This window comes from Pogonomyrmex barbatus, unplaced genomic scaffold, assembly GCF_055798465.1.
Source record: "Pogonomyrmex barbatus isolate J1 unplaced genomic scaffold, ASM5579846v1 scaffold7, whole genome shotgun sequence".
Lineage (NCBI taxonomy): Eukaryota > Metazoa > Arthropoda > Insecta > Hymenoptera > Formicidae > Pogonomyrmex > Pogonomyrmex barbatus.
The window spans coordinates 2876646-2904360 of NW_028297171.1; the positions used below are offsets into that span (position 1 = coordinate 2876646).

Genomic DNA, 27715 nt, shown 5'->3' on the forward strand with positions numbered 1-27715 from the left:
TTTTCTTTGTCATTTCTGTACAAAGAACCCCTTTGTCGTGACTTTTTATTGATTTCATCCTATCCACTCGATCAGATACTGAGATTAGATACTTTCGAAATTTGATACAAGCGCGATACGCTTTTGTCTGTTTGGATATTGATAATTAAATGGCCCACGTGGATTTTAAGTAATTTGGATACGTGCATAAATCATCTTGAAAGAATTGTATCTTTGAGAAATAAGCAACGTAGAAAAGGACGTTGATTCGTTTGGTTTATATGAAAATTCCTTTTACAACGTTTCGTTTCGAATAGTCAAGGTCCCACGACGAAGGGAATTCGCTTTTTATCGCGAACGAAGGATCGTTGCGAGGCTATTCTTCATCTCTCCTCTCCTCTTATTGTCTCGGCCAGTCTCGGCAAAATCTACTCGGACGTAACGGCGGAGGCAATAAAATGGCGGAGAAGTTTTCTTTTATTACCTTCCGTTCCCGCGGAATGAAACGAAATTTTCTCCTTTCCTCGCTTCCTTCCTTCCTCGTGCTCGCTCAAAGCGAACTTCAGAACTTCAGAGTTATTTTACTTAACTTCCGACAGAGGACAAAGAGATTCCGAGCTGTGATGCGCATAATGCGTCTTGATAGTTATTGTCTCGGCGTCCGCGACGGCGGGCGATTGAAAATTAAGGAGTTCGCAAGGCGTCGGAGGCCCGACCTTTTATCGCCGAGGAGAGCCGAGATAAGAATATCCCGGAAGAGCGTCACGTGAGAATATCTTGGCGATCTCCGTGACGCTCGAGAGGCGCGAGTGAAAGTGAAACCGACAGGTGTGCCTAACCGATCGAGGAGGAATCACGTGGCAAAGAGAGGAGAGACCTTTGCGCCTTTGGTGAAATTCGTCGGGGTCACGTTAATTCTACAGATGCGCGCGCGAATTAAAGCGCGAGAATTTACGGGCATGTTGCGGCTCGAACTTTTGCTCGCATTGCGTTCGAAGCGAGAGACTTTGCTGATGCCGCGATATGTCGCTGTCGTTTCGTTTATGTTCCACTGAACATATCGCGCTCGTTCGATCGCGCGCGATTTCTCGTCCCCGATGCGTAACGTCATCGCGCTAGATCTCCATTCGGTAATTTCTCTCGTCGCAATTTCGAGGAAGTCAGAGATGCATGACGATTAGCGCCGAATGGCGTGTGCGACGAAATATCACCAATAAACCGAAAGACGAGAGTCGACACTCGCGTGGGCTTTTTGCGACGGGGAGGAGGTGAGGAGGAGATGATGGCGGCGGAGGACGAGAATAAAAGGGGGTTGGGTGTGGCATGTCGGACTGGTGGAACTCCGACTGACTCATCGTGACCTCGTCCCAGACGACCGCCCGTCGTTCGTCAGATCCCGAATTTATCGCGAGTCGCGACGTCGAAGGTTTATCGTTAGGAAATTATTAGAGAAGGACACATGGCGAGAAAACGATATTCCTCTCTCTCTCTCTCTCTCTCTCTCTCTCTCTCTCTCTTTCCGCAGATAGGGACAACCGAGAAGGACGATGTGAATTTTTCGATACACCGTCTTGATATTTCACGCCGCCTTAATCACGACACAATTTCGCAATGCTGGAATTTGTGACGCAATGCCAGCTCCGCGAAGGATGAGTGACGTGTAGATTTCACGCTCTACATAAATCGTAACAAAAGTTTAGCATTCGCGCGGATTGCTATCGCGCTATCAATCGAGCGGCCCAAACTCGAGCATCGAACAGGTGCTCATCTTTCGACCTAGAATTTCAAGTATTACTTCAACCACCGAGCAATATGCGGCTTGTGCATATCGATTCTCGACTAAAAGTGGAGCACTCCGACGTATAGACAGTCGGATAGTGGGGAAAAAAAAAAAAAAAATGGACACCGATACGCCACAAAAGGAAGGAAAGTGTGCGGGACAGCAGATTGTAATCCTGTATGGAATAATGTAATTTGCAACAAAATTGCCGGGGAAAGAAAGTCCGGCGAAGATAAAAGTGCGACATTACACTTTCAGAGTCTAACGTTTTTAATTTACGGGCTTTCCCGAGGACACGCTTAAGCTCGCTTTTCAGGGATTTTTGATCCTGGGGTCCCCATCTCTTTGAACATTTTTTGAATAGCTCCTGGGATGCTGGGAAAATTTTGCCGGGGATATACGGGGACTTCATTTCGGCCAGCCGACTACTTATTCGCCGACCGGTTATTCGCCGACGATCATTAATCACTCCATTTCCAAAGCACAGCCCAGAGACACGGCAGTGCGGAAACAATCGAGCCTTTCTTAATTTCTGTCATTATTTCCGTCCAATCAAAATTTCATCGTGTTTTCGCATAATCTTCATAAATAATGCATGTCCTGGCAATGGAAGCAGATCCCGTTGCCCACGTGCGGCATGAATTACGGAGATGAATTACACATTCGCGCGGCACCTTTTCGGTCATGCGAAAATGTAACTGCGTTACGTCCTCGATGCAATCCGATAAAACCGCCTACGTATTTCCGGCATGTTTTGTTCCGCGTGTACCCGCCGCGATACGAGCACGCTGTTGTACAAGCGCGGACTTTAACGATTTATAAAATTACGGAAACGTATCGGAGAGGTCGTCTGCAAAAACCATGAAGCCCTCGCTTTTACCTCGAAGCTGCTCGGCTCTCCGACATTCAGCCGTCACATCCGTTGACCATTTTCGTTTTATTAAGAGGGATATAATTGGGACGGATTTCGCACGAGCGTCCTTCCTTTAATAAAAGACCGGGGCATACTTAATACGCCGTCGTTTACGAGCATATTCAGCAGTTACGGCCGTTATTTATACTCGCTCTAATGAAAAAAAAAAAAAAAAAAAAAAAAGCGATTCTTACCGTACACACGCCCACGGGGACTCCGGCAGTCTGATTTATTCAAGAAATCTTTTTTACACATTCGACACGTTTTATCGAGTGGCCTTCGAAGGGAATAAATGTGTGGCCGAGGGATTACTCGGGCCGGAGTAACCGATAGTAGAAGATTAATACTGCTTAGCGAAAGATAAAAACGGTCCGCGAAGACGGATAACGCTCGGTATATATCCTGAGAGTCCGCTTCGCTTTTTGTTACAGCGACTTCAACAGCCTGAACAAGGACGATGTGTACAGGAACAACGAGCTGGCTTTCAGAACGGCCGAGCAACATCTCGGGATACCTGCCCTCCTGGACGCCGAGGACATGGCGTCCTGCGCCGTTCCCGATCGATTGTCCATTCTCACCTACCTTTCGCAGTTTTATCAAACATTCGGAGGTGAGTACACATCTTCGCGAGCTTTCCTGTCTGGAAGCGAGACGGCAAATCCAATTTTATTATTAAAGAAAATAACGCTCGCCTCGAAAATCATAGCAGACGTTTCATTACGCGAAGAGCAAACTTTCCCCAACTCTTGGAGAATGCGTCGAAAGATTTAATTAAATTCATCCCTTCATTATGATTTGTTTGCTGCCAAGTAAGTCCATAAAATTGGAATAATTCAAGCATTCATGTCTTAGATGCGTTTGTATTTATTTATTTATTTTTTTTTTTTTTTTTTTTTTTTCGGAAGATATACGTGTCTGATTCAAAGAGGTTACATCTCACATCTCACATCTCAAATAGTCCGAGGGATACGGTTCTGGTGCCAATTTTTATCCCCATCTTGGCTATCGATTGTCCGCTCTTTTCATCGCTCTTCCTCAGACAGCTGTATCAGCTCAGAAACAAATCCGTTGGAAAGTATGTCATGTTGGAGATTTTTTTCTCGAAGGAACGTTTTTGCGATTCGTAGTCGATCATCGGCGATATCTCTCTTTTATCATTCAAACGTGAATTTTACGTGAGAAGAAATTCTCACGCAAATCCAATTTACATAATATACTTTTCCCGTCGTCGTGATCGATCTCTATATGATTTTGATCGAAACGATGATCGAGAGAGAGAGAGAGAGAGAGAGAGAGAAAGAGAGCAAGTCGCATAAATTCTTTTACACGTGAATATATATGTTTCTTCGAGCAAACGAGGCCCTCGCGAATCGTGTCGGTGTCTTCGACTGCGAAACCGTGATGATTCCGATTCGAGGAGCGCGGGCTGCGAAAGGAAAAAAAGCGCTTTATCGGCACACACATCACGTTCGCTTTCAGGCTGAAATCAGGCGAGCCCGATCGACAGGCGTGACGTTCGAAACGTCGCAGCGCGTTAATGTCTCGCATGCTCGACACGATCGTATGGCCCGTTGCTAAATGGGCCAAATAGGCCGCGCCGATCGGGCTCGTGTCACCGATTGATTTCTAGCTTTCTCCCCTTCGCGGGGAGGGAAAAGGGGGGGGGGCGAAGGGAGACTGGCGTATCTCTCGCAATTGTCCCTTCGATTAATATCAACGCGCGTGACGTTTGTCGCGGAAGTTGTGCCATACAAGCCACTCGCGAGGTCGGTATCTACTTCGACAACGTGAGTCTCGGGACGCGAAGCACAGATCCTCTTCAGGAATTCAGAGTTAATTTTTTTTTTTTTTTTTTTTTTTCGATTGACATTTTACGGCACGGAAATGAGCGTACTTAAGATTTTTTTCGAGAAAGACGTTGTCAATTTTGTTAAAACATAAACAACAATTTTTTGCGTTAATGAATTGCCTTTTTTATTGCTTTTTTGGATATTTTAAGACTTAGAATATTTTCTCGTTCCTAATTTTGGACGAGAAAAATATTAGGTTTTGTAAATCATAACTTTAATTTTTTTTTTAAATTTCATAGAGTGGTTTGAATCTCCCGCTTCTCCCATCTCTCCCTCCCGTAGATATGCTATGGATATGGACGTAATGTTTCGATGAAATTTCTCTTGTCCTGTTTCAAGTCACGAAAACACAATGAATATCGCGGTTGTAGATCTCTGTACATTCGTACATGGCGTGGCGACGTCTTGCAAAAAGGCGAGGAAACTTCCGCCGAAGTTTAATTCGTCGTTTTTATCGGTCCCGCCGGGCTCTGATTATCAGGAGCGCAATTAACCGCGACTGTCCGATTGCGAGGTTGGCTTTGAAAATTTGAGTAGCCACTTGTTGAACCGCCACAAGATTTGCATTCCTTTTTCCGCGGCTTTTTCGCCGTTCCCATCTCGATCGGAAAATAGCTGCTTGACGGCATCGACCCCTTACGTTATCGTTTACAACCACTTGTTGAACGAACGTTATTATGTGTCGTCCTCGCCATAGTTACGAAATTTTCGGTCTCCTTTACGGCGACAAATGCAAACATTAAGCCTCGCCTCGCGATAATTACACGCCTATATGAAAAAAACGATTTTGCTAAAATATCTAAAAATTTAGCCCGATATAAATTTGAAGATAATTTTGAACCATCGAAATTGTTACGTAGAACACTTAAGCGTGATGTTATTGCAAAAATTTTGGATATTTCAAATAACTTTGTACGTCCTATACAGAAAAAAATTAGCCTTAAATCAAGCCTTAAATATTCTCATATATAAGCAAGAATATTATAATAATTTAATAATTTTTAATAATTTTAGTCTTAATTTGACTGAATTTATATTAACGCAAGTATTATTTTTGCTTAACTCAAGATTAAAAATCTTTTATATGAAGATAGCATTCTTGCTTATGAGAACACTTATAGTTGCAACAATACAAATTCAATCAAGATTATATTTTCTTGCTCGATATACGAGAATATTAGTGAATTTATCTTGATTGAAGATTAATTTTTTCTGTGATTGTAACGTTTTCTTACTTATATACGAGAATGTTAATGAATACTATCTTGATTTGAGACTAATTTTTTTCCGTGTACACGATTATTTTGAAGAAAATTACTTATATATCTGTATCTAACCAAGTTTTAGACCAAGGTTTAGTTTCAACAAAACCGTTCTGTCTGCATTATTCAAAAATCCTTTAGCGTGAAAATTGACAGTTTGCTCTTTCGGAGCTATTTATTAAAGTGCCATTCGCGATATCTAAAGCGATTGAAACTTAGAAAGTTGAACTTTAATAGAACATTGGAAGAATATTTCATATATCGCAATCCTTTTTCCCCGGCCGGTCGCTGCATCGAGAAGATTGGCGTGAATTATTCAATTTCCACCTCTTTGCTTCGCGCCCGCTTTGAAACCCGGCGGCGTTTCGTTACGCAAAGTGTCGATGTTATAACGCGCCTCTCTCATCGTGATCTCTAATCTTTTCTCCACTGTCCCCCCTCCCCCCCCCCGTCTCAACACCCGCGTCCGCGGTCGCGGGAATAGAGAAGCGCCCCCCCTCCTCCATTCCCCCGAGTTATCATTGGAGGCGCATCGAGCTCTACGCGTCGCCAGAGAGGCGAGATATCCACCGTGGGGGGAAGCCGTGTAATCTATTAAAGATCCATCTTTTTCCCCAGCTTCTAATCCCACGGAATTCCACGGCCTCCCGCAGATTAGCCGTACCGTTAACCTTTGAATGACGGTTAATTCCGAGCGCGCCGGGCGAGGAAGGCGATATCTCCTCTTTCCGCCGTTGTGCGCCGCCCGCCGTAAAATGCCCCGACCGGCCGCGAATTAACGCGAGATCGCGAGGGACTTATACCGTTTTCTGAAAATCACTACCTGCAACGAGAAAATTGCCACATTGCTCGGTAGCCGACGTCCTGTCCGCTTTATAGCTACATTAGGCCCGCGCGGGGTAGAGACGGCCGGCGCCTCTCCCGGACAGATGAACGGATGGACGGACGACGGACGGACGGACGATAATGTTGGACGTTTGTTCTTACATTAGTAAGCGGCGAATAAAGTGGAAAGTGCAGGTGCTTACTTATCGAATCTCGCTCCTGGAGGAGATACTCTTAGCCACTCCGTATCTACGCAGGCGTGTCGCGGCTTAGCGATGTGTCAATTGCGCCGTAGCAAAACGAGAGGATAGAAGCTGAGATAAATGAGCTTCCTCAAGAGGAGTCTCTCGGTTATTACAACCCCCCCCCTCCCCAACCCTTCCCTCCGCTCTCCGCCCTCCATCCTCCTTCGCATCGCGGAGAGGACTTGTCGCGAGGAAAAATGTCATATGAATTTACACTGTGGATCACGCAGTGGTCGATCCGCATGAGCGTAAATAAGCGGTTTTATGCAAAAAAATGCGCCGAGCTGAATTTTTTCTCGTGCCGTCTTGCGAAAGAGTCAATATTGTTGTGCAAACAGAAGCGTGTTTCCGCTACTGGTTCGCTCTTGGACTAATGCCGGTCACAATAGCGGTACTTTCCGCTCTCCGCGGATAAATATTCACCCTACGAGGGAAAGTTTCACAGGATATATTTCATCAGCTGTATCGGGCTTTTCATTCAGACAGCTGAAATGAAATAATTACGTTTAAGTTACGCTTTAAATTTCTCGTTAAAAAAAAAAAAAGAAAAAAAAAGAAGAAGTACTCTAATAAATTCTCTTGCAACTCTTCTTCCGTTTTTCCGCGGAAAGTTATTATAACGAAACGAAATAAGGGAGAATTATGAGAAAGGATTAAAAAGATGTTATACGTTTTATCGCAGGATCCTCACCCAGTCGTCTGGCGACGAGCAGAACGACCGAGAGCGCCGACGAGAGGATCGCCCCTGTTCCGGAATCTCCTAAACAAAAGGTATGCCACGATATTATGATTGCAACACGATCAATCAGTCGATCGATCGATCGATCGATCGATCGATCCACGGCATAGACACGCTTCTCGTAACTTTCTTTTGCCGGCTCTCTCTTTCAATGAGCAGCGTCATTTATGTAATTTTATATACGTAGTAGTTTCGTAAGTTCTCTCGCGGGCTTTTGGAAGCTCCCTCGAGCTTTTCCGGAGCGGAGAACCGTCGCGTCCCGACACCGCTGAGCGATACTCCTCGCTAACTTACGTAATCGCGAGTTGTCTTTACTCGGAAATACGCGTGTATTTTTGTAAATCGCTTTATTCCGCTGCACTTTTTTGTTTTTCGCGGGAAGCGCGAAGCGCGATATCGCGAATTAGCATCGCGCCCGAAACAGACCTCGTCGAGCCACACGTCGTTTACGCGTTCGACATCGCTCGACATGTCGATCAATCATCTCTCATCCTCCGTCTTTATCTTTCCTTCTTATTTTTTCGCCTCTGTCTAATTACGTATCGCGTATTATGCATTGCGAGACCGGTCGCGACCCACTTCGCCGTTTCATTTTCGGAAAGCGCGCATATAAGTGACTTCTTTAAAAGAGTCGAATTCGGCTTTTCCCCGTGATTTTTCTCGCAGCCGAGAATCGCGAAGAAAGTCTCCCTTTCGACTTTCGTATCGTCGTCCGCTCGTGACGCGGTTTACCTTGACACCGGAGTCGTCCCGCGTTGCAACAACGGCCAACAACAAATGCCATCGCCAGATGTGTTTGCGTAATCACGCGCGCATTATCGACACACGCGCGCTCGCGCGTCCCCCTTTTCCCGTGCCTTTTTTTTTTTTATATTCACCCTTTTTCCATTATCTCGCTTGATGACCGGTCGAAGATGAGAGCGTAGGCGGAAGGAGGTAAATCTGCCCCGTTCCATCACGATCGCACACACGTAATAACACACGCGCGCACCCCGCACGGACGATCGATCGCATTTTTGTGTCTATGCATTCCCGCAGGATCCATCGGTTTTGCGTGTCGAATAGAATTCATAACGCTAGCTGGACGTGGTGTTGTGCGATATGGGACTGTATGTCTGTATGTCTGCCTTACGTGATATCTTGCACCCTCGGTAGTCTGTGCGAACGATTAATTACGAAACCAACCGCTCGTTGATGTTTTTAAAACTGCTAGTTTTTATATGTGCGAAGTTTGTTCTGTGCAGAAAACAGGGTGTCTGCTACCTGGAAAAATTTGAGAAACCTTGAGGTTCTCAAGGAATTTTATTGAAAGTCGAGAAATTTTTTTTTTTTGGAAGTTGTTTTTATAAATTGTTAATGATAACAGTGGTCCATCCATCTTCTAAACATCAGATACATGAATTGTATGATTAATCCAATATTCAGTATTACAATATTGAAGACAATGATTTCGCGTTAGATGCAATTTTGTTTAATGAAGATGAATATTTATTTTAATAGTTTTCTAAAAATTGAATTTTGCCGATTATGTATTATATAATTTTTTGGTTGTAGCTCTTGAAAATTATAAAATATCAAATATTTATTTTTTTAAAGTCTAAAGTTTTTTTTAAAATTTTTCAATTATTGAAACTTGAGCGTAATTCATTCTTAATTTTATCTTATGCTTTGTAAACTATGTTATTTACTTTTCAATGTTAGGATTTGGCACAATAAATATATATTTATTTGCGAGATACATTTAAAAATACTTTCACCTGGAATTTTTAACAAATTTCCTTCAAAATCAGAGAATTCTCAAAAAAATTTGTTTTTAATTGTTTTTAAATTTGAGCAGACATCCTGGAGAAGCTTGTAATGTCTATTTCGTTTTGTCGTCTCATTTTTGCGGCATCTCTTTTCGAGTTTTCGCGCGGCGAAGGTCGCGGAATCGCGGGCGTTGCGGTCTCGTAAATCCTGATGCAGCACGAGCTCTTTCTGGAAAATGACTCCGAGAGACACGCCGAAGGTCACGCGAAGAGCGACGAAGCCTCGGACGGGGGAAACGCGCGGCTGGCGTGCACGATATCTGTCCCGGGGATCCCATTTAGCCGGTGATTTCGCGGCCAACAATGACCGCTTCTGTCAGTCATGCCGGCCGCCTTCGTGATCCCGATTCCTCATATCTCTTCCTCGTATTTACCGTATTGTCCGCTATTGCTACCTAGACCGATACGGACGATCGTGCTTAATAAGCGGCCGAGGAAACGTTTGCATTCGCCAACGACAGCGAGAGAGGGAAAGAGGCAGAGAGGGAAGGGGGGAGGGAAAATTGCGGGAAAAACGGGATTCTAAAGAGATGTCCGTTCGATTCTCTCTCTCTCTCTCTCTCTCTCTCTTTTTTTTTTTTTTATCGTGTCGACAGTTATCCATCCCCTTCCTCCCCCCCCTAAACCCTCGCGCCTCGACACGCACGCAACATCTTGCTCGAGAGATGATCGCGAGCAAGATGTTACCGTTGTTCCGTTGTCGAAGATATATGTATAATAGGTCGCTCGTGAATTTCTTCAAGGTCCCCCGTCGACAGCCGGCGATGCTCGCGACGCGTTATATTTCCGAGCAGCCGCGAACTCCTCGGGAATAACAGTCGTACGTGTTGGGGCGTGTGTGCGGGCCTACCAGAAGTTTGGAAATGTTCGCTCCCACACTTCCACACGACGCCGACGATGGGAAGTCACGCGAGCGTAGGTCAGATTTTGTTTACGAAGTTGCGACAATTCCGACGACAAGACGGTGAGGGGGAGGGGGGACGGGCGCGTTGGCGAAGTTCGCGAAGTTCGAGGGTCGGGGGTCTAAAAGCAATAGCGCGACGTACGCGACGCATATTACGAAACTTCGGTTGCCGCTCAGATATACCGCGTGCATATCAGGTTTGCGCTAATTACTCTTATCGCGAAGCCACGGTTTCCGCTCTCGGTTCGCCTCGTCCGAAGCCTCGATTTCCTCATCGTTGAGGACTCGCCGTCGGTTAGTCCGCCTGGTGCTCTCGCGGCTAAAGAGCACCGCAAGGTCGCCGAAAGTTTCCGCGGCAGGAGGAGCACCGTAATTTAATTGTAATAATTCTCGATCTCGCCTGGCATCGTTTTGATCGTGGCCGTTCTCGGCCCGGCCTCGGTTCGTCGGAGAGGAACGAGGCTCGAGTCGTGCGTACGACGCGGCGTATCCGTTCTCGCGTGGGTCGAGTTTCGTTTCATTACGGTTCGCATAACCGCCCGCCATAGTTAAAGCTGACACGCGGCTGAGTCACGCGGCGAACCCACAGACTGTAGATGTGAATACGGGAAAGACAGCGCGAGCCCATCCATCTGGAATGAAAAGACTCGGACTCTCTCCGAAACCCGCTCGGCGGATTATCCCGCGAGAGGTAAGAGAGATAAAATAGAACGGACCGAAGTGAGAACGTAACGTCAAAAGCGTCTGTGAGTCTGTGAGTGAGCCGCGGATTCGATCAAAGTTTTCCCCGGGAAACCGTCGCTCGTCCTCGCCACGCTGAAACGCGTGTGTCAATCCCATCTCTCATTCGTTTATTTTTGTTTCTTCAGGAGGAAAGCTTGGACTTAATGGGGCAATATAAACCTGAAATATTCTGCTAGAAGGTAATTTCGCTTTGTCGTTTATTGTTTTGCTTGCCTATGGTTGATCGTTGTTGGGTAACTGCATGCTGGCATGCCCCGAATCACCTCACACAGAGAGACACAGACGCACGCACACATACCGCGCGATCATTTCATGACACACCGATGTGATTCGGCAAGGACGGGAGATTACACCCGCTGGGTTGTACCGCTACGAGGTTATTTCACGTTTTTCCCCGCCGGTATAACCGGAAAGAGAACGTAAAAGTAGTAGAAGTAGCCCGCGGTCAAGTTGAATTCCAGAGAGAAGCGGAAGAAAAAGGAACAAGTTTGCGAAGCTCAACTCGGGACGGCCGGGGAAATGTCTTATTACCGCTCGTAGAAATTGTTACGTTTCCTCGTGTCATGCTAGCTAACGACACTGACGCGCAGCGTATATATAATTTTTTTTTTTAACAGTAAACGTATGCATAGACGCGGACGCTTCGTCGTCCGGTCTATCCGGCCAGGATCCCTCGTCTTCTTTCTCGAAGAGCATATTCGTGTTGCGCGTTTCAATTCGTTTTCCAGGACGGCGTAAAGACGCGTTGCGAGTTTCAACGAGTCGCAGATACGCAGAATCGCCGTCGCGGAAACGTCACGTCACGTTCCCCGCGACCGCGGGGACTTTCGTCGGAACAAACACGACCGTACATCGTCACTCCGTCGCTTTGTACTCCCGCGTCTCCGCCGTGGTCGAAAAAAATCCAATCTAATGAAGACGATCATTCTTTGATTGACCGATTCGTCGACGACGCCTCGCCGCCCGCCCGTCGATTTTCGTCACGACGTTCGTCGTGAGACGTTCCGCCGCCGGAAGTGATCGTCCGCGAAGGGATCGTTTCGCGATATTTCGTATAAACGAGAAAGAAACTCTCAAAAGCTCGATATCCCTCGTCGACGCGTTGCTTATACACGCCTCACTTACTTAAAGTCTATAATATTACAATACATCCCAGTGAACGCCGAGAAAGGTAATTAATCATGAGCGTCGACTCGCCGGAGCGCGACGTTCTATTTATATGTCATTGCCACTCGTTGCGTGTACTCGATGCATGCATGCATGCATGCATGCATGCACGCACGCACGCACGCACGCACGCACGCACGCACGCACGCACGCACGCACGCACGCACGCACGCGCGCACGCACGCACGCACGCACGCACGCACGCACGCACGCACGCACGCACGCACGCACGCACGCACGCACGCACGCACGCACGCGCGCACGTCGCTCACTCACGCAATGGAAATCGGACGCGCGGTCACCAGCCTCTCTATCGCTCCGCGAGTTCCACGCAGTCGAATCGTCGCCGCGTGTTGTTTCTTGTCGCGCGAGGGACCGTAGGAAAAGTGAAGAACGGAGGGTGAGGGAAAATATGCGTCGAAAATATGCGCTCTCGATTTCTTTCCGCCTAGACAAAGAGAGCCTAATTAACGAGATTAATTCTCACGCGCGCGGTGATTCCATAAAAGACCCGAGGCAGACAAAAGGAGAGGGGGGGGGAGGGAGGGAGGGAGGAGAGAGATAGAGGCACGGGGAGAGAAATAATAAAGTGCCCGCGGCGGATTTTCAGCGGGACGCAGGCGGACGTCGTAGACAGTGTCGTAACGACGACGAGCAAAGTCGGCTGTGCGTAATAACGTCGCGCTTATCGCCGGTCAAATTAATTAACCGCTCGCTTAATATCCCACGAAAATCGATACCCGGACGCGTATGTTTGCACTCTTGCGTAATCGCCAATGCGAAACGCCGCGCCGCGGCGACAGTTGGGCCCAAGAAACGCGGCACGTTCTCGATCTCTCCGTTTAATTGAGGTTGTATGCGTCATACATGAATTATTAATTGTTTTTGCTCCTGGCGGTTGATTTGAAAGAATATTCATAATGAAGTGAAATAAATTTTTGTCATAAATATTAATTATCATAAATATTAAATATTAATTATCCATAAATATTAATTATACATCTCTTCTTTCACGAAAACTTTGAAAGCCTTTATTAAGAAAAAAATACTAAGTATTATATTATATTATTTTGTAATTTAATCGCTGTATAATTAAAACTTGTTTAATGTTTAAAATAGTATATATATATACACTATTTTAAACATTAAACAAGTATATATATATATATATATATATATATATATATATATATATGTGTGTGTATGGTGTGTGTGTTCTTTTTAAATTTCAATAACTTTTTATTATTGTGCATGCTGACATCCTTAATCATGATTGATTACAAACGCACAAAATTATGTTTATTTAATTCTCGATACACTTTTGCGCAACGTTCTCGATCCGTTTAATTGAGCTTATATATATAACGAACATAAATTACCAGTTATTTTTATTTCTGGCAGTTGATTTCAAGGAATATTCAGAATAAAATAAATTTTTGTCATCCATAAATATTAATTATATTGTCTTCTCTTTCACGAAAATGTTAAAGAAAGATATGTTATTTTGTTTATTTGCTTTAATTGCTTTATAATCGAGCGTAATAATATTAATTTGGGATTATATGTGGGATCGTATATTAGACGGTGTCGGAAAGAACAAAGTCCGATTTTTATAAAGTGTCTTTTATTCTTGCTTTTAAATATACGTCCGTTCGCGTCGGTGTCCGTCGGTCGAATCTCGCGTCCGTTTCGTTATTCCGAATCAGTTCGTTATTATTCTTTTCTCCTTCGAGATTCTTCTCACAAACAAATGTCTTATATTCTTAATAACAAATATCAAAGGAGAATCTATTTGTTATTATTGTTTGTCTCACGTCATTAAGCGTTGAAGTTATATTACAAAGGAAAATAGCGTTGCAACGTCACGAAGAAAATACAATGATAAAACGAAAAGAAATTATTGCAAAAGAATATCAAAAATATCTAAGTCTATTCTGTTAAGCTGATCCGCATGTCAATGCATGCAACAATAGCATCGTCACATTAATATTTAAAACGGTATAAAGAAATAATATAAGAAATATCTATATTCTTTTTAAATTTCAATAACTTTTCATTACTATGGTGCATACTATGATGCATTCTCGATTATTAATTACAAACGCACAACATTTATTTAATTCTCAGTACACTTTTGTGCAATAACGCAACGTTTTAATTATAAGTTTATTAGTAATCGATAAAGCCACGATGTGTTGTTTATTTAAAAGAGAAAGCGATCGCGATGGAAATCGTAAAGCGAATCTTTCTTTTTTTGTTGTATTAACCCACGATCGATCGCCGCTTTATTTAACCGCTTATGGAAAACTCATGCACGTGGCGTCGATGAAAGTTTAATAGGGATCGATTTTGCGGTTAGCAACCTATCATCCATGCAATTTTTCAGCGAGAAGGATTAGCATACTGACTTTCAGTCCTTACGGACGAATGACGCGACAAAAGATGCTCGGAGATAGGTAGACTGATTATTATTCATCGTTTTTTAATTAAATCAGTTTTCCTTCAACACGAGTCTCATTAATATACGAGGTGTAATAAGTAGACGGTTATGAATTTTTCATTAACAATTTCTACGTTTTTGGAAAGAGAAAGAGTGGGGATGAAGAAGAAGGGGAGGGGGAGTTTCTTTAGATCTTTCACGTTATATACTCAATAAACTTTTCTGTCGAGTAACGTCAAAGTAAAAATGCTCGATGAAACATCCATCCGATATTGGAATATCGTAAAATTTTCCCGTGTATTCCCGTGTACGTTGCGAGATCGCGAGCACAAAGAATTTCGCGGATCCCTTCCACGTCAATACGCGGAAAGTTCAGAGAGGAATTCTAGAAGAGAAGAGAATATGGTCGACGCGCGAATCGCCCGAGCGGGCGCGATGCGCGTTTCATTTTTCCGCGACAAAAAGATTTTAACGCCCCATTCTTTTCTTACTATTCATTCCATTTCTTTTCCCACACTCCGCGATGCAAACGTTTTCATTATTGCGTGCCGCGTGATATAGTACGTGCGCCGTGCCGGTGGCGGGTTGTTCTTGTATATAGAAGTAACACCGATCCGTTTGCATTATTGGATTCACCGGACACTAGATGCATACCGCGATAATATCAGGAGATGTATGGCCGGCCGTTCCCATTGTGGAAATTCGCTGGCCGTGTAAAAGACACGACACGCGAGTAGCTCGATATCCAATGGCTCGTTACAAACGCGACCTACAATTTGCCAAATATTTATCTCGGCGGCTGTACGGTTTCCCGGCCGCGAGAGGGGAAGCGGATTTCCGCGACAGAAAATGATAACGTCGTAAAATTTCGCGCCATATAAAAATTCATGCCTTCGACGATTTACGAGAATTTATCGCTTCGAGGGAATTCCGCGCGCGCGGAAACTAATTTAGAGAGGTGATCGTTAACGTCCCCGATGGGGGAACCCGTGTGGTGTGATGCTGATTGGTGATGGTGGTAGGCGTTTGTATAAAATCGCGTGCGCTACCGTTAAGCTTAGAAACGAGATAAAAGAATAATAACGGTTGATGTGTGTTCGACCTGATAACGCAGGTGGGGTCGCGTCTGGGGATGCGGAGGGATCCGTGCGCCGCATGCGGGTTGCCGGTCTTCTTGGCGGAGAAGTTGCTGATAGCGCGCGCTCCTTATCATCGTACCTGCTTCCGGTGCGCCCGCTGCGCCAACCAGCTGACGCCGGGCAACTACTACGAGACCGAGGAGGGCCAGTACTGCTGCGAGACGTGTCCGGACGAGGAGGAGCCCGCCAGTGTGCGTCACAAGTACGCCGAGATGTCTGATGACGGGGAAAGGGAGAGGGACGAGCCGCCGTTGAGGCCGCTCAGCGACGAGGAGAAAACGGAGAGAAAGGTCAGTATTCGCATTTCCGGGCCTTAAGCTCGAATAAGAAAAAGAATAACATTTTGATTAACGAAAAAGAAAATTTCGATTGACGAAACTTCTTTGTGTGTGTGCGTGTGTGCAGGCTGTGTTGGAGAACGCTGCGGTGCCCGATCTGATCTCCCACACGTCGCAGATGCGAAAGAACTTCATGACCAGCCACCTTCTTTCCGAGAAGATCGACGAAACTACCGTGAAGGATACGACTGCGAGCGCGAAGATCGACTCGGATCGTCGCGAGGAGAGAAAAAGCAGGGTCGACTCGGCATTCCCAGACGACGACGACGAAAATAAGGAGGAAGAGGAGGAGGAAGAGGATATTGATGATGATGATGATGATGATGATGATAACGATGATGATAATGATAATGATGATAATAATGATGATAATGATGAGGAAGAGGAGGAAGAGGAGGAGAAATCCTCCGCGACGGATTCCCCCGATGTGCAGGAATCCATCGTCGAGCGATACAATGTACATAGCGCGTTAAATAGCTTAGACATTAGGAGCGACGAGGATCAACGATCGACTGCCATTTCATTCCATGACATAGGTAAAAAGAGGAGAGAGGAGGATACCAAAGAGTCGCCAGGGCGCGCCGGTGATCGAGCCAATTCTGAAATAAAATTGTCGTTGGTTCAGAAGAGACTCCAAATGTTCGAGGTGCTGGATAAAAGGGATCGCATCGATAGAACGAATCAAAGCAGAAAAGAAAGTCCAATGGCTCAGAGCGACTCCTGGGACCTGGCACCGGACATTCTTCCAGTGAATGAGGAAGAACGTCCGGAAAAGAGGCTCGAAGAAGACTCGATGATTAAAAATACTGATAAAAATAACTTCGAGAATGTCGGCACACAGCGAAAGGAAGACTCGAAGATTACAAGTAGCGAGAGGAGCAAGGAGAATTTGTCAAAAGATGTCATACAAGTGAATAATGAAGAGCATCTTGAGAATAACTCGAAAGTCCGAAGCATCGAAAAACGAAAGGAGAGTTTCGCGAAGCTCGAGAAAAAACGAAGCGAGGATAATGAGATGGACACGGAACATTACGAGACTGTCAAGGGAAGCGGCGTGCTAACCGCGAAGGGCATCGATTTAAGTGACAATGAGGATTATCCAAAGGATCTGAATCCCTTCAAGAGTGACGAAGAAGACAGTATGGAGGACAAACTACGGACTGCAGTAGATAGCTCTAGGAACAACAAAGTATCGACTAATCCATTTGACAGCGAGAATGAGGATGTCGAGGAACCGGAACCGCCGAAGCCGGCGGCGAGGAGTAAACTGGAGAATCGAGGAATCATAACGGAAACGTCCGTGACCAAGCGAATCCTCGCCGCGCCGCAAATTAATCTTAATCCATTCTGGAGCGACGAGGAAGAAGAGTATGTCAGCGACGAGGAAAAACGGAACAAAACGCCACAAGGAAACGTGCCTGTACCGAAACCACGTACTATCAAGTATGTTTTGCACTTTATTTTAATGGTGCTATACATAAGAATTTTGCGTTAATTCTTTTTTTATTACACGAATAGGACTACTGAGATAAGCGTCATACCACGAAAAACCAATTTAGATCGTGGAGGCATGTACGCGTCTAACAGTTCCTTAACCAGTTCCGAATCAACTATAACTCCTAGTGGGACGTACAGGAAGAAGAAACCTGCGCCGCAGCCACCAGTCGCGAAAGAACTATTTCCGTCCGATCAGCGCGAAGCGCCTATACTCAAATCGTGTAACAGCTCATTACCCTCGTATCACGTATGTTTTATGATTATATTATTTTTTTTTAATTTGATCCTTTTTAACATTCACAGTCTTAAATTTGACACTGACAAAATTGATTATATACATATACAAATTATATTACATCCTTATATGAACACTGCATAGATAAGTTTTGGAAAAAAAAACTTTCATCATTCGATTTTCTCTTCGGTGATAAAGGACTCATCGCCTCGTAACACAACGCCACGAGCTCGGAAAACCAAGCCAGCTCCTCCACCACCAATGCCGACTAGCACACCTCGCAATGTCTCGACTGACAGTGTGCTAAGTTTCGACGAATCTCCCATAATCAGATTTCGCAGCGATGATCGTAACTTGAGCATGTGGGAAGATCAGAAGACAAACAAAGACGAGACAAATCGAAACAGACAGAGCTTGAGCAACGTTACGTGCGACAATCCCTCTTGCACGTCTTTCACCGACAAAAGCGTGCAAGGGAAGTGGAAGAGGAAGAAGGGTCCCGCTCCACCGCGGCCAATTCCGCATAGGAGAAAGGTAAGATTCTATTTTTAACGTGTAAGTTATATTACGTAAACTTTGTGTAGAGTTCTTCATTTAAATTTCTTCTTTTTTTTTAAATAGTTAATATATTTTAAATAGTTAAATAGTTAATATTTGGTGATTTTTTTAATTAAATTTTAAGTGCGTAAGTAAATAAGAAACGAGAGACATGGTTTAATTGCAGATCAAAGTGTTATCTATGAAAGACGTGAAATTAGAATTAGATGAGATAGAATTGCAACAGCAAGGCTTAGAGAGACAAGGTGTGCGATTAGAACAATTGATACGAGACAAGTGTGAATCGGGACCTAGAACAGAAGGTGAGAAAAGCATAAATATGAAATGCTGCATATACGTTTTAAAAATGGTTTAATCTGATTAATTGATTTAATTGATAGATTCGTCGCTTGGCACGGATGTGGAGGAACTGGTTTTGGAATTGTTCGCATTAGTAAATGAGAAAAATGAACTGTTTAGGAGACAGGCCGAATTAATGTTATTACGGAGGCAACAAAGATTGGAAGAAGAACATGCCGAAGTAGAATATCAAATACGATGTCTCATGTGCCAACCAGAAGCTACTAAAACGGATTTTGATAAACAGCGGGAAGAAACGTTGATACAAAGGTATTTTAGAAAAAAGAATTTAATAAATTATATAAAAGTTAATAAAATTGCAAAAATATAATGTAATCATTTTTCTTATAGGTTAGTAGAAATCGTGGAGAGAAGAAACGAAATTGTCGAATGTTTAGAAATGGACCGTCGAAGAGAAGTAGAAGAAGATAGAAGCATAAATAAACATATGGGTTTATTTGCTGGTAAGCAATATGATACGTAAGCAATAGATATATTATTTTAAAATAACACAACACTAAAATCTATTTGAATTATTATTTATTTTTCAGCGAGGAACAAGAATGAGCTATCAAGCAAAGATAATGATTCTTCTAGTACAGGAAAGACGAAGAAGGGAAAAAAAGAGAAAAAAGAAAAGAAATTGAAAAAGGTTACGAAAAAGGATGCCGACAAGGATGTGGATGAGACTGAGGTGAAACTCAAACGCCATAGCAAAAGAAGATGGTTTTGAGTTGCGACGGTGTTAACAGTTAACAATTATAGTAGATATAAAAAATATATATATATATTTCGTATTTAATACTTTTATATATATTTTTAACACTTTGTTATTTATATATGTAAGAATGTATGCTAAGATTATAAATAAAATCACTCGTTTAATTGCTCCTTGCCTTGATTTGATTGCTAACTGATTATCTATTTTACTTGTAATGAGATAAATCAATTTTTTCATTATAAATAAATTAGTCAAAATTATATGTCAAAATTAATGTCAAATCGTCTGAGAAATCTTCAATATTCGAACTGGTGCGTTAATAGATTGTATTGACATAATATGTTTTGGCGAGTCACATTCTTCAAAAGCAAGATCGTGATTTCCTAAAAAAGGAAAAAAAATTTAAATCTTGAATGATTTCAACATAGCTTTTGTAATGACAGAGTAATTAAAATGTACCTAAATGTTCCAAAAATTGTGTAACAGTATCTTCATTACGAATTGTTGCAGCGAAAATTGCATAATTGTCTGGCGTTAAGAGACATTTTAATCCTGATGCCAAAGAATCAAACGAGTTACTTTCGTACAGAATATCAGCGGCGATAATTACGTCGGGATGTGATGACTCATCTGTCACATATCTATCAATATCCTCCCATTTCAAATCTATTACTTGAATGTCAGTTTGCTCGTATTTTAATTGCAACTGTAGCCTTGATGTTGCTTCACGTGTATTCAATAATTTGCATCGCTCGTTCGACAGGAAATTAAGTTTTACGTTATCACAGAGCATGTCTAGTACCATTGGATGACAATCGGAAAAAATGTATTGCTTCGGACAGCACGTGCTAACTACGCTCATACCAGTCAATCCGACTCCACAGCCGAGTTCTAATATAGTTTTTCCATAAAACCGTTCTTTATTTTCTGCGCACCATTCATTTAATATTACGGCACCCTGTTAATTAGAGCTAATGTAAAAACTCCAAATTATTAAGAATATTTCCAAAGCAATTTAAATACATGAATAGAATGATTTTACTGAAGCACAAATTTGGCCAGATACAAACTAAAAATAATTTTATTGACTTATCAAAATAATTAGGACATTTAAGTTGGTTGTTAAAATATCAAAAATTTTTTTAAGTTAAATTTGCAAAATATTTATATATTTAAAATTTTTTAATATTTCGATAAAATTGTCCTTTTCATGTAATATTTGAAGATTATAGAAAGAAATCCTAGAAGTACCTGCCAGCTGCATAAGCCTGTAGTTCCTTTGGAAATCAGATTTATACTCTCTTTTAATGTAATACAATTTAATGTTCCACTTTCAATTAAAAAATGGCGGTAATGCATAGATTCTCCATCTGGCAACGATATCAATCTGCAATATGCATTATATAAATCAGCGTGTACCTCGTTACCACTTTCTTCTATCTGAATTATGTAATAACAAAAAAAAAATAATTTAGCATCTTATATCTCCTATTCTGTGTGAAGATAATTGTTATATTTTAAATGTACCTTTTTCATAAGAGATTTTAAAAATGCTTTCTGGTATGAGATCTTTATCGGATATCGCTTAATCAACTCACTGTCTATTGTATTATCCAAAATTTGCTTTTGGATGTTTAAATCGAAATCTTTGCCCAATACCTGCAAGATATTCTTGTTATATTTTCAAAACATCATAACAAAATATGGTTATATGTAATAACTTACTTACTGTAAAATCCATGTTAATTAATGCAGTACAGCAAAGAAACTGTTTTGTTAAATAAATTATATGTGTATCTTGTTTCATATTATTATCAATGAATTGTGACATTAATGATTTATATAAAAAAAAGGGTAATTATTTAGAATACCCCCATCATCTCTGATTTTGACAAATTTGGGCTCAATTTCGCTCAAAATAAAAGAATCTGACAAAAAAAACGGCGGTATTATATTTATTATATATTATATTTATATCTCGCGAACCGAGATATTAAGCGTTAAAGTTGATCACTTTTTTGGTTAGGAAACCTATCATAGCGACTCGATACAGCTAAAAAAACGTTAAAAATGTGTTAAAAATGTTATTATATTCGAAGTGCAAGATGCAATCTTTCGCCTTACTAAATTGATGAGTCTATCATATACTAAAATGATAGATCCTAAAAAGATTGGCAAAGACCCCTATGCAAGATTTGGAGGTGAAGACGTAATCTTTTGCCTAATTAAATTGATCTAGTCTATCATATACTAAAATGATAGATCCTAGAAAGATTAGCAAAGATTCCAACGTAAGGATTGGATGTGAAGTTTTCGCTGATCTTTTTATTTTGTTATAAATTTAATTTTATGTTGTTTTCATAATTAGTTCTGTGATAGTGGGGAGGGGAGTTTTTCATCCCAACCCGCCCACCAGGGAGCTTCGCCCTCTGACGCGGGGACTTCACCCTCTCGATTCCCATTCGGGGAGGCATAGTTTCCCAAACTTCCTACCATGCCTACAGAGTCACAACGCATGCTCAGTTCGCTGCATTATTATTTAACAATTTTTTAATAAAATATTTTATTAACTTTGATTTAATTTTTAATAAAATATTTTATTAACTTTGCGCGACTTTGCACTTTTTTAATATAAAGGTGAATTCCCACTGAGCGCGTGGTGCAAGGAGTCGTGCGGCAAATGATGCAATAAAATGAGGTGTTTTGATTGGTCAATTCATGACGCAACGAATGACGCGACGCGTGATGTGCTCAGTGAGAATTCATCCTAACTTCAAACTTTGAAATGGATTATTTTCACAGAAAGAAATGTTTAGTACAAAAAATATTATAAATTACATAAATTACATAAATTCAAATTTATTACGAATTTTATTTTATATTTCGTAAAATTATTTTATATTTTATATAAAAAAAGTAAAGAGAGGATTATCTTTAAACAAAAATGCTTTTATGTTTCATTGGTTTACGATGATTGATCCGATCGATCCGATGCTGAGACAAAGATCGCTGATCCGGATTAGTTTAAGGAAATTTAGAGAATCTATTGGTTGAATGCTTTATCCGATCAGGGGGTCAATTATGTAACTTTATGTGAAATTTTTCACTTTTTATTTTTCACTTTTTACTTTTCATTTTTCACACCTTGACATTTCACATGAAATTTTTCACGTACAGCGATTATATATGTAGCTTGGATGCGTGGAAAGTGAAATCATGAAACATAGTTTCATGAAACATAGTTTCATAGATTTTATACACACACACACACACACACGCGCGCGCGCGCGTGTGTGTGTAAAACCTTATATATATATATATATATATATATATATAATGAAAATTATTTTATTGGTACAGTATTATATACATCTTTTAATAAGCAATTGTATATGTACTACGTACATTTAATCCTAACGCAGCCCTAATCTTCTCTAATTCCAAAGCATATTTATTAATTCCCTAGATTTCTGCCTTTCCGCCATCAAGGTACATGACAAAAAAGTTCATGTGAAAAATTTCATATTTTCACGTTTGAGAGAGTTACATGATCCCGCAAAATCGTACATGATCGTAAGTTCACATGAAACTTTTCACTTTTCACGTTTCCGCCCTAGGAGAAAAGTTACATGATCGACCTCCAGCGAGAGCTATAAGAGCTCTCCCACACCGAATGTGATGAGCGATGAACGATATCTAATGAGAGCTTTGCTTTTTCAAATGTCATGGATGGACCATTATGGGAGTTAGCGTGGCTGCTGAGCAGATCCGAGGATAATTAAAGAATAATGATATTACCGTTTTGACTGCACTGAGGATAACAAAAAGAGGATAACGTTTATTTATTATAATGGATTTAATTTTAAATTAATAGTTCGTAAAAGAAACTATTAATTTAAAATTAAATCTGTCATAATAACAGTAATAAATAAACATTATCCTCTCTTTGTTATCCTTAAGGCCTCTTTCACCTTCGGTTAAGCTAACAGCCTACAGTAGGCCTATTCTCTAATTTCTTAACGACAGTTAAGTTTCACTAGCTAGTGATGTCGTTACGCAGCTTTTTTTCTAATATATTATACCTGCGCAACGACAACGTAATGATACAACACTGTCGTTAAGAAGTTAATTGCATGTAAAAAATTTTAATCGTAATCGTAAGATCATAAGCAAATTAACCAATCAGAATCAATTATTCTACTTACAGTCTAAAAATAATCGATTGTAATTGATCAATTCGCTTACGACCTTACGATTATCATTAAAAATTTTTTCACGTGCAATGACCTTTAGAGACTAGGCCTACTGGCCAATTATTTCCAGCTATGTATCATTTCTGTTGATTTTCGCCAAAATGGACAGTCGATTGGCCACCGTATAAAATGCCCGCTATTTCTTGTATTTCGCGTCTTATCTCGTGAGTGGAAAATTCCCCGAAAATTCCCTGGACGTACAGCCAATCGGCGTTCCCGGCAACTGTCGCCGAACATAACCTGAAATTACAGGTCCTCAAACTTAGTTTGACTGATTCTCGGTGGCCGTGTTCCGCGGTACTCCGCAAATTGTTTCGGTATGGCTGATGTGGGCCTAAGTCTAGATGATATAATTAAAAAATCGAAATCATCGGGAATGAGAGGCAGAGGAGGGTGAGGCAAATTCAGCTAATTTTCAACGGAACTTGATGTTCCGGCCCCAATATTCGCGTTGCATATTTATAACCTTGACAATCCCATTTCCGTCGATTGAAATTCGTGCGCGAAAAATCCTTTCTCTCTGAATTTTCGGGATTTTAACTCCTTTGATAATTCCATCGCCGCAAAGTCGCCTGAATAAAGCGGCACGCACGAATATCGCAACCGTGACTAGCTCCGAGAAAAAAAAGAAAAATGTCAGTTTTATTCCCACGATCGCACAGTATTATGTCTACGTGTTTGATATAAACTTCGTGATTTTCGAGCGAAGTGTAAGAAAATCGATTCGCCGATTTTTCCGCAATAATCTTCTGCTTATGAAAAAAGAAATTTATCTTATATTTTATTAGAATACGCAGAGGTATCAGCAGAGGCGCGCGAGCGAATGGTTCCATGAGAGGACGTGGCTCGCAGATAATCACGGATGCGCGATTTAAAATTATACAGAAGAACCGGGAGAAGCTGACCGATGCCAGGGACAAGCTCGCTGAAATTGCGAAGCAAAGCGACGCACGACTCAAGTTGGATAAGTTACGTGCGTCTCATTACAAGAAGATAGATACACAGCTTTCGGGAATCTCGCGGAAGACTGGCCGGAACGGCAGACTTTCATTGTCGACAAACAAAGTGCCGTCTATGATGCCACACTTACCACCGAATATGCCAAACAATTACATGCAACCTACTACGAGAGCGGTTGGATATAGACCGCCTCTCTCCGAGCCGCATTATTTAGGAGATATGAGTATGGATTATACTGATGGTATGTAAAATATAATATGTTATACTGATGTATTTGTATAACAGGATGAATAGCTATAACTAGACGTGAGATTATGCAAAAAGAAATCAGAAATCTAGAACATAATATTTTGCTTTATTTCTGAGATAATAATACTAATTTCAAATATATTTTAACATTTTTAATAATTACATTTGTTAATATATTACATTTATTACTTAATGAATTATTGAAATGGCTATTTCTGCTGTCACATGCAAATTACTACTTAACATATCAAGAATTGTGTACTACTTGTATTTTGAATCTAGTTATTCAAATGTTTGTACAATAATCTTAGTTGAAAAGAATTTTTATATCTAGGTCTCGATTATTTCATTATTTGAAATTCTATTATTTCAAATACGAATCAAAAAAATTTCTATATTTTCGATTTATCTATATATGTTTAATGTCTGTTTGGTATCACCAAACTTGTTCACCCGCTATGTATATTTTAATAAGTTTGAAAATTGTGATAGTGTTCATTAAGATAAAACTTCATGTTAGCTTATCTTTCTAGATTACATAACAGAATCCGCTTCACTGAGAAGGACTGTGAGTAACGAGTATGCGCCAACGCCTCCGCCTCCACCTCCTGTGTTCAGTATTAATGCAATTTCTCCATATACCTGGGTGAAATCCAGAAACACTAATGTATCTAGAATTTCACCTCGAAAATCTGAGATAGAAAAGGAACGAGAGAGGCAAAGAGATTACAAACTTGTTGCGCGATCTGCAATGGTGAGTAATTTTGTTCTTTCTACGTGATATTTAATTTTATAATTTCTGATTGATTTACTTACGTAATTTTTTTTTCTTCATAGGCAAAGACTGTTTCACCTCCTTACAAAGAAGACTGGAGTTTTGGTACAAAATCAAGGTAAACATTCACGAATTTTGAAATATTTGAATATTAACCGTATAAACGAATGCTTTTTTTGATTCTGATTACAGAACAATTGTAGCAGAGGATACGACAGATTCCAAATATTATGATTCCAGAAATCTTCGAGAAGTAGGAGTTAAGTCGCGTCTCGATTCCTCTGCAAATAAAACAAGGACAATGGGCGTTTTATCGCGACCGAAAACAAGTTCCACTTCGTCGACACAATCAAATGGCTATAGAATTGTAGTATCTAATTTGCAAGCCAATGTTACGCAAGAAGATATCAAGGTATAGTAAGAAAATTAAGAAAAGTTACTTTTCTTAGAGATCTAATTATTTGCTGTGCAGGCATTTAATAAAAATTATTTTTTATTTCCGCAGGAATTATTCGAAGATGTTGGGGAATTGCTCGTATCGAGATTAGTACGTCCAGGTACAGCAGAAGTAATCTATAAAACGTTGAAAGATGCGACTAAAGCAGTTGAAACTTATCATAATCGACAATTAGACGGTCATCCGATGAAATGCCTTCTTGTTAATCCACGACCAAAAAATAATCCAACTGGGCCAGCTGTTCGATCCCTCACGGAGTAAGTAATAAAAATTTTCTATTAGTATATATATATATATATATATATATATATATATATATATATGTATTAAGGACACAGTTTTTGTGGTATATCTTATGAATCTATTCTATTGTATGCTGAATTGTGTGATTGTACATGCGAAAACAGCATAAATTCATTTATTTGGATCAGTGTCACATGGAGTCATTATTATTATGTGTAATTCTTCACATCTAATGTCATAATCTACTATTGCCAGCTATTGTTGCAGAGATTAACTAATCTTAACAGAGATTAAAATTAATTCAGAATCTTAAGATAATCATCTTCTGAATTATATGGTTTGTAGGCCAGCGCTCTTTTCTTCACGACGCAATTTCTTTCCTACAGATCGAGGCGTAGTATCAGCTCAAGTTACGTACAGCCAAGTTTAGGAGCGGTGCATCGAGCGTTATTTGATGATTCTTAATCGAGTGTATGCATTTTTATAAGTTAACATTAAAGAAGAAAATGTCTTGTATATGTAATGGACACTATGCAGAATAATCTTAGGGAAGCGAAAGAAGAAAATAGTGGAACGCAGAATCGCGTACTCATACATACGCGATTCTAATTCACAGCGGTAATTGTATTAATAACTTGTACCACTCATTTTATCTTTAGTCTGTACGGTCCGTACGACCGATGACACTCGAACGCCCATAAATTATTTTCATTGTTTTCTTTATTTTTAGAGATAAACGTTTCCTCTTGTATTTTTAGCAATTTTATTAATTGCAGCTTATTTGTTTAATGTATCTCATATTCTCTAAGTAAATAAAGATAAATTATATTAATATTCTAAAATATCAGAGGTCACATATTCTTCGATATTGAAAATAATGCAAGAAGTTCAGGCGTTCTAGTGTTGAAATATAGAGAGAACTTTACATTAAGATAAAACGATCGCAAAATTGCGTAAGTATCAGGTACAAGAGCTGCTTCTTGTATATTTAATATGTCCAAATAAAATGGTATTCATTCAACAATTTTAATATCCTTTTCATATATGATATATAAGAGCGAGAGTATATTGATCATATGCGATCATAAATATAATTGATTCAACGTTTATTTAAATATATATAGAGCCTTCATAATTCCGAATTTCAAAGATTGTATCCTGTATATATGTGTTGGATAATTCATATTTTTTCCATGCTTTTAAACTTATGTAGAAGCAAGTATTGGGTGAAATCGTTTTCTTTGAGGATCTGTTTTATAATTTCGTACTCGATAGAGCGCGAAACAGGGAAGAGC

The 27715-nt window shown here is 40.9% G+C and overlaps 3 protein-coding genes across 8 annotated transcripts in view; 2 read left to right on the top strand and 1 right to left on the bottom strand.

Annotated features, from left to right (window-relative positions):
* The window catches only part of MICAL-like (protein), a 63798-nt gene extending 44147 nt beyond the window's left edge, over nt 1-19651 (top strand). For 3 of the 5 annotated variants that reach the window (XM_089083468.1, XM_089083469.1, XM_089083467.1), the window contains exons 3-12: nt 3104-3282; nt 7537-7625; nt 15771-16085; nt 16201-17576; nt 17652-17877; nt 18064-18399; nt 18590-18725; nt 18804-19032; nt 19114-19226; nt 19314-19651. In XM_089083468.1, the coding sequence (XP_088939594.1) occupies nt 3104-3282; nt 7537-7625; nt 15771-16085; nt 16201-17576; nt 17652-17877; nt 18064-18399; nt 18590-18725; nt 18804-19032; nt 19114-19226; nt 19314-19495 (3181 nt within the window). In that variant the 3' untranslated portion in view covers nt 19496-19651. Of the gene's footprint in view, nt 1-3103; nt 3283-7536; nt 7626-11174; nt 11229-12775; nt 13068-15770; nt 16086-16200; nt 17577-17651; nt 17878-18063; nt 18400-18589; nt 18726-18803; nt 19033-19113; nt 19227-19313 lie in introns of those variants that run through there. The other 2 variants (XM_089083471.1, XM_089083470.1) reach the window with 2 other exon arrangements.
* Nucleotides 19533-21877, bottom strand: LOC105433096 (protein-lysine N-methyltransferase EEF2KMT). Its single transcript, XM_089083494.1, has 6 exons — nt 21608-21877; nt 21213-21536; nt 21011-21142; nt 20735-20923; nt 19943-20441; nt 19533-19866 (listed from the first exon to the last, which is right to left on the bottom strand). Exons 2-6 carry the CDS (start codon nt 21312-21314, stop codon nt 19760-19762), a joined length of 1029 nt encoding a protein of 342 aa, XP_088939620.1. The 5' UTR covers nt 21315-21536; nt 21608-21877; the 3' UTR covers nt 19533-19759.
* A 2089-nt stretch (nt 21878-23966) lies between these two features.
* LOC105433097 (uncharacterized) lies at nt 23967-27444 on the top strand. 2 transcript variants are annotated; one of them, XM_089083627.1, is made up of 7 exons: nt 23967-24129; nt 24525-24937; nt 25479-25699; nt 25783-25838; nt 25913-26132; nt 26226-26434; nt 26766-27444. In XM_089083627.1, the coding sequence occupies exons 1-7, from the start codon at nt 24056-24058 to the stop codon at nt 26848-26850; spliced, it is 1278 nt and encodes a 425-aa protein (XP_088939753.1). In that variant the 5' UTR covers nt 23967-24055; the 3' UTR covers nt 26851-27444. The 2 variants fall into 2 exon arrangements, with proteins under 2 accessions (XP_088939753.1, XP_011646517.2); XM_011648215.3 differs by having other exon boundaries at nt 26807-27444.
* Nucleotides 27445-27715: the final 271 nt, after the last annotated feature.

What these genes read in the sequence shown, in the direction of transcription:
- LOC105433097 (XM_089083627.1), top strand. Translation starts at nt 24,056, where the DNA reads ATGGCTGATGTGGGCCTAAGTCTAGATGATATAATTAAAAAATCGAAA. An exon ending in GGAATGAGAGGCAGAGGAGG is followed by an intron (nt 24,130 to 24,524) that starts GTGAGGCAAATT and finishes ATATTTTATTAG; the next exon opens with AATACGCAGAGGTATCAGCA. An exon ending in GCTGTTCGATCCCTCACGGA is followed by an intron (nt 26,435 to 26,765) that starts GTAAGTAATAAA and finishes TATGGTTTGTAG; the next exon opens with GCCAGCGCTCTTTTCTTCAC.
- LOC105433096 (XM_089083494.1), bottom strand. Translation starts at nt 21,314, where the DNA reads ATGTCACAATTCATTGATAATAATATGAAACAAGATACACATATAATT. An exon ending in TAATTAACATGGATTTTACA is followed by an intron (nt 21,143 to 21,212) that starts GTAAGTAAGTTA and finishes AATATCTTGCAG; the next exon opens with GTATTGGGCAAAGATTTCGA. An exon ending in TAAAATCTCTTATGAAAAAG is followed by an intron (nt 20,924 to 21,010) that starts GTACATTTAAAA and finishes TACATAATTCAG; the next exon opens with ATAGAAGAAAGTGGTAACGA.